Raw genomic sequence first — 11,828 nt, forward strand, 5'->3', positions numbered from 1 at the left:
GTCCAATCCAAGTTTCCAGGGAGGTAAACTTAGCACAGCGTGTGTTAATGGCAAAAACTCGCCGATTAAATGGTGTTTAAAGCCGTAATCTTGCCCTAGCCGGTCCGGTCTGGTTGCCAAAAGTTCCAAACAAATGTTTTTCGAAACGCCGGTAAAGAAAGGTTCGATAACCATGTGTACTGTTCGATGCTTGCCATGCCACCATGGTCGCGTGAGTTCGAGGCATTTTTACGTAGACAGTTTTACGAAATTCGCCCAACGCAGGATAGCATCAACCCTGAGCCTGCGAGCAACCGCAAGAATAGTATGCGTTTTTTCTCCTTCGTCGAAACGCAATTAGCAGCGTATGCCACTTAAAAGTCAGAAAAGTCAGAAAAAGTTGGGCGAACAATATAGAACTCGGTTTAATGGCTGAAAAGCAAACGCGCTGACCACTAAACTACCGAGATAACCGGTTCAGACATCACAATTTAAAAGTATTTAAATGAAGCTAGAAAGCTAACCGAATAAAAAGGCTTAATTTCTAAGGCTATTGAAATTAACGATTTAATAAAACTTATTTACAGGAGATAAACTATGTTATTTGTTTCTTCATCTCTCTTTTGTCTTGTATTTTACTGTTAACTTCCGGCTTTTACGGTACTTTTTGGTGCACACGTAAAGTCAAAAATTGTTTGACCTGGCATCAGATTGGACAGAAAAGAAAAGGAATTATGAAGCGGAAACAACATCTTCAGTCATTCCTTAGTGTGTGCTAAGTCTGCTACGAGTCTAGAAGGCCCATCAGGCCGGCGCTCATCTCCGGTTACTGTAGCAAGAAGCGACTAAGAGGATTTCTACTCCCCCCTGGATGGGATGCTAGTCCATCTCAGAGTTACCCCCAGCATTAAATTCACCGGTACCCATTTATACACCTGGGTGGAAAGAGGCACCGTGAGAGTAAAGTGTCTTGCCCAAGAACACAACACAATGTCCCCAGCTAGGACCTGAACGCGGACTGCTCGATCCGGAGTCGAGCGCACTAACCATGAGCCCACCGCGACATGCATGACATGCAGGAAAACGTCCGTCAGAGCAATTTGCTGTTAGTTTGTTGCAGACTATTTAAAGAAGAAACGGGTGAATTTTACTCAAGAGCGTGTTTTGTTATTGTTGAACTGAATTTATTACTTAAAAAAGCTTAAAAAACTAAAGGACCTCAAAGTGGGACAGGACATTACAAAATAATTAAATGTGTGAACGTCTGAGCCAAAGGTCCTCTTCTGGCGCGACGTCTGACCCCTCACACACACAAGAAAAATTATAACTGGAACACTGCAGTTCAATACCAGCCAACTGAATGCCTCCTGTTTTTGTGTACCATGTACCACAGGCAACCCAGCGTACTCTCATGGAGCGTCTAGTTGACATTAGCATTTTCAATTTATTCTAAATTAAGCTTCCATTGCTTTGTATTCTGACTAACTGAGGATGGCAGAAGTTTCTGTTGAAATATGTTTTAAACTCAAAGGTTCGTTGTTTTCTTAAAATAATAATAATAATAATAATAATAATAATAATAATAATAACAATAACACTAAATTACTTGTATGTAGTGTAAGAGGCAGGGGACAACTATTTTTGTACAAGTTTGCCAGATATCTGATGAGTTTTGCTGAAGGAGGAATTAGTCAATCGGATGGTGCAGTAAAAAGACTGTTTAACATGCTGTAGTTTTCATTTTGACAGAAAACGTCCGCGAAGAACGCAAGATGAGTTGGACCCTGACGAGAGACGAAAGCGCTTCCTTGAAAGAAATCGGTGGGTCAACGCATGGACATGAAATTAACTATAACTTGTAATTCTCTAAAGACACTTTATACTATTCGTATTCGTGTGATTTCTAGGAGGCTTAGGATACTTTTGTATCTTCTCAGCTTTTTCTTCTCAGTTGTCGTAGAGCTCCCCAGAAAGCCACATGTTCTGTACACTGTACCTGTGGGTGTAAATTCTATTTATAATTATTGTTATGCTGTTGTTTTAATTAAGAGCTATTAACCTTGTATGTTTTCATCAAATAAGCTAAATAATTTCACTCATGGGAAACAGAATTTTGCCTTTGTCACTTCGCTAAACTCTACCCTTAATAAGATATCTAAGGTGTTTAGGTGTTAGTCCATACGTGCGGTTATGTCACAAACTGAGGAGGTTTTGTTCAAATGACATATAGTAATTTTTCTTATCGAATCGAATTTTTTGTTGAATGAATCAACCAGATAAAGAAAAATCAGTTCATCATTCTGACATTATTTTGGCCTGTAATACTGTAGCATGGTTAACAATGCAGTGTGAAATGGAAATTGGAGTCTTGACTTTCATTACTTTTCCTCAGGTCTTTTTGCAACTGCTGTAAGTGCATGTACATGTAGCTCAGTGTGCTGCTAGGACCTTTCAAGCTTTCAAATTTAATGTAAGGATTATTGTTTTCTTCAGAGCCGCAGCCACAAGGTGTAGAGAAAAAAGGAAAATATGGGTGCAACAGTTAGAAAAAAAAGCTGAGGATCTTACCACGACGAACTCTCATTTGCAGGTATAATTATGTACAGCTACAACCATTTCCCCATGGCAGGAAGCATAAATTAATTGTTTAACCTTGTCTTTTACACTACAGAAGATAAAATAAAATACGAGAAAAATATATTTGATCAGTAGAGATTTGCTGAAGCAAAGGCATATTATAAAACACCAGGAAAGATTTATTGCTGCTCGACGTTTCGTATCTTGTACCTTTTCTTAATTGCATGCTATGTAACTAGTCTCTTGATAATGGAGTCATGATGACCCCGAAACGTCGAGCAGCAATAAATCTTTCCTGGTTTTTTAGAAAAATATATGGGTAAGATTTAATGTAAAATAAGACAATGGACTAAAGCTGGCAATTGAGTAAGTGCTTTTATAAGCGCAAGTTAAAAATCTCGTGGTAATAAACTGAAAACAGTTGAAAGGAAAAGTCCTTGCGGGTTTAATTTGGCTTACAAAACCGCAGCGAGTTGCCAGTGTTGCTATTTTAATATTAATCACATTACCTGTTATGACAATTGAAGGGTCTCCATAAAATGTGGCTAATGAGCCGCAGTTAACAATAATTAAGAAGTTAATAATTATACTCTACATGTACATGAAACAAAAAATGAATAGTCACCCGGAGTGTTAATTGTGTTTGTGTTTGTTAAATTGCCATCCTCATCCTTGCTGTGCATCAGTTCCTGTTTTATGGCTTGTATAGGCACTGGCACATGGATAACTTGGCGAATTTTCCTCGCGGCTTCCTTTGTTTTAACCTAATCGGGCGCCTACCTTCCAGGTTTATAGTTATTTGAAGTGAAGATAAAGTTTTGTCTCTACATGTAAAAATATTTTGTCTCGCAATTTTGTGTCATGACCAAAGGTTTAAAGGTGTGAGTCAAGTTGCTCGACTACTAGGAGTCGTTTCTTTCCACATGTCTTGCTCTCCGTGATCCTGTGAGGCCAAAGGAACACTTTCTATTGCAAGCCAAACATGACAAAAGTACATTCAGTTTGAAATCACCTATCGAGTTAATCGATAGGTGAGTTTAAAAATTACTGCACTAGAAATTGAAATCACTATACGAGAATGAAAAACTGTCATACAAGATTAGAAATTACCTGTGAAGAGTGAAAAACACGCCTGGTTGATTCGAAATTATTCTTCGAGAATGAAAAACCATTAATTGAGAATAACGATGATGCAACAATATACTGAGAATTCTACATCATATGACGAGAATAAGAAATCGAAGGTGAGAATGCGAAATCATCACTCGAGTTTTTACTGAGCTGGTGAGCACCACGTAGTCAGCGGAGTGCAGTTTGGCGGGAATTCCGCCCGCCATGCTTTCTTTACCCTCCCTTTCGGAGATTTTCGCTTTCGGGGATTTAAAAAAAAAATGGCGCAGCAGCATGAGCAGCAACTGCTTCAACTTCTTCAGGAAGTTAGAGTGTTGACAGATGTAATGTCTCAGCCAACATCGAGTGTTAATGCTGAAGTATCCCGTGTCTTTGGACGCTCGCAAGTTTATGAATCCAAGCTCGAGCCCAAATCAGACTGCGATTGCAAGTTCTTCGCATTTCAGGCGTCTCATGAACATGAGATGAATTGGATGAATAAGAAACAGGACAAATCGGTCAAGATCCAAGGCGAAAGAAACTACTCCATTCTTGTGTGATTTGATAGTACTTCCTGGCCCAGGAGTAAGTGTTGCACCGCCCGGGAAAGAGAGTAGCATTAACTGAGCATGGTTACGTGTGTCAGTGCATGTCAGTTTTCGAAAGGCATGAACGAAGTGGTGGTTGAGGCAACCGTAATGGAGACGTTTGGAGAAACGATTCCTCCCCTAGTGGACGTAGAAATAATCATGTCAGTCCACAATAAGCTCGTTAAGCCGATGCTTGCACCTGGTCAAGAAGGTGTTATCTTACATCGCCTTTTCAAGAACAAGCCTGTGTATATACGGCCTCATAAAGTGTTGCTGCTTCTTCTTGTAGAGGTAAGTTTTGAAGTAATTTGATTTCTTGCAAAGACGATGTGTGCCAATTGTCTAGATCTCTCCTAATATTGCACATTTCACATACATGGCTGGGGAGAGAAGGGCAGGGTAGATTTGTTGTGTATACTTGAGAGTACAAAGTATCAGGTCATGTGCAACAAAACTCTGATGGCGTTAATGACAATGGGGATGGTGATGGTACCTCTATGTAGAATAATAGGACTTTTTAAAGTCCATTCATGTGCTGCTTCTCAAGTAAATTTTTCTTAGTGATTCTATTGATTGTTTTGAAGGATGTGGACAGTAAAGATGACCCAGGATTTCAATTCGCCGTTGATGATGATGATGAAATGTTAGCGCATTGTTACCAGACCCTATGACAAAACCTAAAACCAATCTTCATTGTGCAGATTCAGCTGTAACAGTTCCTGTACAGGCTGTAGCTCACGCCACTGAAACATTCCCAAATGTTACCCAAGGCCATGCTGCAACTTCAAGGGTAACAACAAGTGCCGGGCAGAATATCTCTCATGTACCCATAACAGGCGTGACTGTTGCACAAGCCCGCCCTACAACCTCAGCTGTGACTGCAACTGCAGTACAAAGTGCCCTGGTTTCCTAAACATTCCGCGACAAAGCATTACTAAACCCCGACGCACCTACTACCTCTTAAATCGCAAAATAGAAAGACCACGAGCTCTTAGACCACCTCAAGTCGGAGCTTTATTTCTTTCTCCTTTAAAAGTAAACGGAGTTATATACGGTAAGGAGGGTGACACTATCACAACTACTTTATTCACAACATTACACCGCCACCGTGCTAATCAGAACTCCTTCATCTTGGTTGACAATTTTAACCATTTAAGTTTTTTAGCACTTGCGACTCATCGTAAGGGTTTTTTTCAACGCACCACAGTTGATACCTTTCGATTGCCAAATTAGCTTGTCTCTAATTGTTCAATTAACCAAGCGACGCGAAACGGATCGAAAATTCTTGTCTTCTGATTAGTTGATTAAAACGAGGGACGTCACTCGCAGGAATATAGAAGAAGCACCTTCAACGTACATTTGGTCTGCTTTCGCCCATTAGAGCACGCAACTGTGTTCCGAAACCGGTCTTGCAACCTGATACAACCTTTGCTGCAACCGCCACTACAACCTTCTGTGGCACTTTAAAGCTACCAGGAACGCACTAAGCTAGAAATTGCTTCAATATCCTTTAGCAATGCTGAAGATAATTTGTCAGCACAAGAGCGACAAGCACTATCCGCACTACGCCCAAATAAAAAGAATTACAAGTGAGATATTCCCACCAACCACCTGGAGCGTGTTCATGGAAGCAGTGAAGACAAACAACAACCGCGAAGGGTGGCACAACGCCTTGTCATAAACAGACGCGCCAAAGGAAAGACCCAGTTACCCCTGTATTCATACAGCTGCTCTACAAGGAATCGTTGTTGGTTGCCTTGCAGGTTCGACTTGTGTCCGACCAGAAGCTTTGAAGACACCAGAGAGTAACTTAGAAGAAAATGCAGAAGAAGCTGTTTTGCCTGTGGAACGAATACCACAATGGGAAGAGAAATTCAGCTACTAGAGGCCTGAGCTCAATTAGTTAACCCAGTTTAAGTTAATATTAGCACCGTTAACACTAAGTCACAATTAGTCTTTTTGGAATCGTAACTTAGGTAAAATATTAAATCAAGTAAGTTTAGTGTAATTAAGTTAATTATTAATGTGATTATTAATGTGTTTAGATTGGGGACTAATCGTCCAGAAAGTGGGGGCTATTTGACCGGGGCTATTTGTCTGTGAGGCGGATTGATAATACGTGAGAGTACGTATTTGTCTTGTGTTCAAACATACATGTTTCTCCATGTTAACATAAGAACAGGGCAAAGTTACAATGTGTGTCCATTTAAACTTCGATATTTACATTATAGTGTTATGCGATAGTAATAGCAGTTTACGTACCGGTACTAGTTTGTGGATAGCAAACAAATTACCGCTAGCTGAAACAAGGCGAGCCAGTCAATTGTGCTCTAACTGCGAAGGTGGTTTTGGTACAATGTATTTGCAAGTAAGGTTCGGCTTCAAATGCTCATTGATCCTAGCAACAAACACATACTGCAAAGCAAGCAGGTGTAGTTCATCCAGTGAGTCCAAAGTTCCACTGTTATCACGGAAATCAAACAAATCATTGTACAGTGCTGAGCTGACTCTGTTAACTTCCGCCCATAGCTTCTCGATTCGCTAATTATGAACACTCCTACCAGCGATAAAGCTACCTCGGTCTGATCCCCGTGTAACGACCATGTACTTTGCCACATCACATTCTCCATACCTTGGTCGACACGCACCCTTGAAGGGAGTCCAATTTCTTGTACTTCTTGCTCAAAATACTGAAGTACTGTGCTGGCTTTTGTTGTCTGTGCAGCATTTCAGATATACTATGGTTCTACTTTATCCATCGATGCATCCATGGATGACCAATCTCCGGGAGGTTAGTTTGTGATTTGAATCAATGTGCCATACATGATTTGGGCCAGTGACATTATAGGTTTTCCGAAAGATCGCATACCGACGTCGCACAGCTCTACCTACACCATCTATCTTCTATCATCTTTCCCTAACCCTGAACCATTGAACATTTATGTCCCTTCCTTTGAGACTACCTCTAACGTAGGTTTCGCCACTGTATGGTGTCAAGTTAACAGTCTGTTGTACATGCCTGTCTAATTCTTCATCCGTAATTTCTGTGAAATCGTCTTCTACCCCAGACTCGATCCTTCGTCTGTATAGTGTTTGGACAGAAAATGCTGGTCCAGTTCATTCCTGTGTCACGCAGTTGCTCTATCATTTCTTTCGTAATATTGTATGCCGGTCTTTCCCCTGTACTTGTGGATAATGCCAATTGAGTCTTTAAAGTGCCAGTACGATGAAAATTTTGCATGTCCTTTTTTCTCTAGATTTTAAAAATAGACCTACTAAATAGGTATCATGCCAATTTTTATCTCAAAATTCCCACGAAAAGTATGATTATTGTAACGTAGTTTTTCGGTTTTCGCTGTCCGCCATTACTCGAACGGCAAATGACCGTGAGCAAGGAAAAGGGTTGGGTCTAGCTGGATCGCCTGGGGTCTAACGTCATATGCGCAACGCTCAAAATAAACGCGGCTAATTTCCCATGCCGTCTATGAGATGTGAAAGATCGCCGAGTTGCTCTTTGCTGATATTATATACATTACTCCTTGATGGCCTTGTTCGCTTTGTCAAACGCCCACGAAGCGATGCGCGTATGACGTCACGAGCCAAGTCTTGCGTGAAGACCGCTTACAAAATATCGCAGGCTTCTCCAATGCCATCCGAGTAATGGCGGACAGATTTTTAGCGTTTTTTGGCTGGCTATTTTCCGACTTATCTCGCGTCTATCGTTCCAAATTTAAGTGCATAACCATTGTATTATTTTGAACATATTGACTTTATTGACGTTGACAAAATTCGGAAAGAAAACCAAACATTTTCGTCGTAGTGGCACTTTAACTTTGGAACAAAACATGATGCATTTGAAATGTCTGACATCTTCCATATACAGCCAAGGAATATGTTAACACCTCAAACAGATCTCTTTTGTGACAGCGATATGGCGATAAGTAGTCTTGTGTGTTCCTCAAGTCTCCTTTCACATATTTCTAAACCTACAACATCAGATGCGTTATAAACTGACGCTGCTCTTTCCATAGTTCTCAGAGATTCAAGAAACTCTGTCAAATCTTCTGCACTAACTTGCTCCGCCATTTTGATTTGAAAATTCCCGCCAAGCTGCACCAGCTCAGAAAAAAACTCGAGTGATGATTTCTCGTTCTCACCTTACGATTTCTTTTTCTCGTCATATGATGTAGAATTCGCGGTGTATTGTTGCATCATCGTTATTCTCAATTAATGGTTTTTCATTCTTGAAGGGTAATTTCGAATCTCGCCGCGTGATGCGTGTTTTTCACCCTCCACAGGTAATTTCAAATCTTGTATAACAGTTTTTCATTCTCGTATAGTGATTTCAATTTCTAGTGCAGTAATTTCTTACACTCACCTGTCGACTAATGAAACTCGATAGGTGATTTGAAACTGAATGTACTTTTGTCATGTTTGGCTTGCCATAACTTTCATTGTGCCAGAAAGCCTTGAGACAAATTGCTGCACAGATGATAAACTTTACAACATTGAAGGAAATCGTTTCTGCGTAGCCAATTAGAACCGACTTTACATTTCTCAACGGTACTTTGGGACTTAAGATTACCACACCAATACCACGCCAATGTTGTTTTCGTAAGGTGATTCCCTGGCTTTGCATTGCGCAACCCTACTGCGCATAATTTCTTTCGTGATAGCCCATTTCCGAGTTGCTGTTGCCTCAGTTTCAAAGCGAGTTCTGGTAAACAACCATTCAAATGGAAATGAGTTGCGTATTCTTATGCAAATCAAGCTCATTTCCCTTACAATAGTTGAGCACCAAGACTCACTTCGAAAGGAAGCCAAACAGCAACTCGGAAATGGCCCATTGGCATACATGTGCGTATTAGCTCGCGCACATTGATAAAATGGCGGGTTTCCATTGATGCCAAGCATAATCAGACAAGGAATGGCTATTTTCTCTTGTAAGAGTACGGTGACCCCCATTTTTTGCTGAGAACGGTGTCTTCGTGAAGTAGTAAAAAAAAATCAGCAAAAATCTATGGCCAGTTTTTTGGCAATTTCCTAAAATTGTAGGGAAGGAGCCATTACCCGTCGGGCAGCCCACACTCAAGTTAAAGCTATTTTGGAGTGTTAAGTACTCCCAAAGGCACTCAAATTAATTTTTCATGTACGTACGTGAATTAACCTGATAGAATGTCACGGGGATCTGCGCTATATCATTGATTACATTTAAAAAACCGAGGTAAATTTGTCCAACATTGGGGATGCGCGGCAATTGTGAAAGCCGTATTTGTCCACGAACACGGTGATCCCCGTTTTTCATTACATTTTTATCGTCTCCTTAACTTGTTTCAAGGGTGTGCAAAGTATCATCGGAAATCTATGGCAAGTTCTATTTCTAGGGAATCACCTTAAAACGGCATCGTTTGAAGAACGAGGCTTATCTATTCATATGCAAATTAGTGGCCGGGTATTCTACAATTTAGCCAACAATGTAATAAACCACGTTCGGAACACTGTTGAGATGTAGGTACGCGTATGATTTGTTCCGGATCTGTTCCACTTCTGTTTTCCTGAACATAGGGATTCATGGCGAGAATTGCATCTCTTTTGCAGTAAGTGGCTGTGTCTTTTTCTTTTAAAATCAAAATCAAATCATTAATTATTAGTGACCAATCGGTGCAAGCTTGGAAAAGGCATTGCAACATTTGGTTTAGGGTGATAAGCCACTGAGAATTGACCTTTCAGTTGTAAATGGGACATTTATGAACTGACAGTTCTGTTTACACCACCTCTTCAGAAGTGGTAACTATATTATTCAGTGGTGATTGCAACTACTAGTTCAAATTTGCCCTTTCCTATTTTTAGAGCGAAATAACTCTCTTGAGAACAGAAGTTGCACAGTTAAAATCCCTTCTTCTGGCGCACAAGGACTGTCCTGTGACAATAGCACAACAACGTAATTCTCAGTTACTCAGTAAGTATCGTTATTATGACACAATCAATGCGACTTAGCTGCATAAGGAGAGTCTTCTTCACCCTGGTCGCCTCAGCGCGTCTCGCATTTTTCCTTTACTGGATGAATTAAACGATATTATTATTATTCTTCTTATTATTATTATTCTTTTCTTTTTTTTTTTGAATACAGTTTTTTTAATTGATAGCAACTTTATTCATTTATTTTTGATACCCGCCAGAAGTCATCCCTATCGATCGAAGGTATCCGCCCGCAGCACGATGTAATTGACTGAGGCGATTTTGATGAGGGAGGAAAACCGGAGTACCCGGAGAAAAACCCAGAGTCAGATTGAGATCGAATGTAACTCAGCCCACATACGACCTCAAGGCCGAGAGTTGAACCGGGTCACAGAGGTGGGGGAGGGGGGGGGGGGGGCGGGGGCGGTTAATGACCACTAAACCCTAAACCACCCTGACTTCCCTTCTCTTCAGTCGTTGAGGCTATCTTTATCTTTATAGCCTTTATAAACGGTCGACTCTCAGGCAATCAGGTTTATTTCCGTTTAGGAATGTCTTTTGTGTCGATTTAGTGAGCGCCCACATTGTGCCGGTGGAAAAGGATCTTTTTATCTTGATCGCATGGTTCTTGTATTTAATACACAGATCATCAAGTAGGTGAACAAACAAATGGAGTTCTAAATGCAGCAAACTCTCACGGGGAGCCGACCACAGCGGAAGATGTTGCGACCAGTGCCCTCACACAGATGGCTCACCGAGCCACCTTGGAACTAGAAAACCTTGCAGCTACAACAATTGCAAGCGTGTCAAATGCACAAGGCGTGGTTACAACAAACAGTAACCCCATTGGGGTGTAGTTTAGTGTGAATACCAAGATATAATTTATTAAGAAATCATAGAAATCTGAATATGCTTTACCACATTCTTACCAACCATTACCAGCTTGCCGTGTGTTTAGTTTCACTGATCCATACATAAACATCACTCTATAACTGACTTCTTCATTTTTTTTTTTGACAAGGTTAGTTATTTAATTTTTATTTTTAAAAGAGAATATATTGACTCTGTTTATGCTGGTGTGTCCATAGTATCTTACAACTTTACTAACCGAACGTTGCGTTAAAAAATGAAGAACGATTAAGTATTTTCTGAAGAATGGAAACAAGTTTTAGAGGAAAATCAACGAGAACGGCCACGAGAGAACGCAGTATTCACAATGCTTTTGTCAATGATTTCATCTTCCAAACTATTAACGTTCAAAAGAAAGGAAATAATAAATGATAAAAATGTAATCATTACGAGGTTACTTTCCGTTGCTTCGGTTTTGCTGCTGGCCAGTCGTCTCTGTAATTCTTCAAAACAGTTCTGTTAGGTTTTTAGTGTAGTCTTAATTGCGTAACTCTTGGTACACTTCTACCGACTCTGAAATGCTACCTACTACTCACCATGCATGTGGCTGTCACTAGTCACTTTTTTCGACAAGGGCGGCTGCATCTCAGGGGAACCTAACGAAAACAAATTTCACTCAGAACATCAAAAGAAAATTGCTTATAGTGCACCAAGACTGTTAAATAGACACTTAAAGCAGTTAGAAGAATTTGATCTGTGTGGATG

The 11,828-nt window shown here is 40.4% G+C and overlaps 1 protein-coding gene across 1 annotated transcript in view; it reads left to right on the forward strand.

Moving 5' to 3' along the window:
• Positions 1–11,508, forward strand: part of LOC138056298 (cyclic AMP-dependent transcription factor ATF-7-like) — a 34,909-nt gene extending 23,401 nt beyond the window's left edge. The window contains exons 7-10 of the mRNA XM_068902111.1: positions 1,729–1,800; positions 2,473–2,569; positions 10,107–10,215; positions 10,860–11,508. Coding sequence (XP_068758212.1) covers positions 1,729–1,800; positions 2,473–2,569; positions 10,107–10,215; positions 10,860–11,071 — 490 coding nt within the window. The 3' untranslated portion in view covers positions 11,072–11,508. The remainder of the gene's footprint in view (positions 1–1,728; positions 1,801–2,472; positions 2,570–10,106; positions 10,216–10,859) is intronic.
• Positions 11,509–11,828: the final 320 nt, after the last annotated feature.

Source organism: Montipora capricornis, chromosome 1, assembly GCF_036669925.1.
Source record: "Montipora capricornis isolate CH-2021 chromosome 1, ASM3666992v2, whole genome shotgun sequence".
In the NCBI taxonomy this organism is placed as follows: Eukaryota; Metazoa; Cnidaria; class Anthozoa; order Scleractinia; family Acroporidae; genus Montipora; species Montipora capricornis.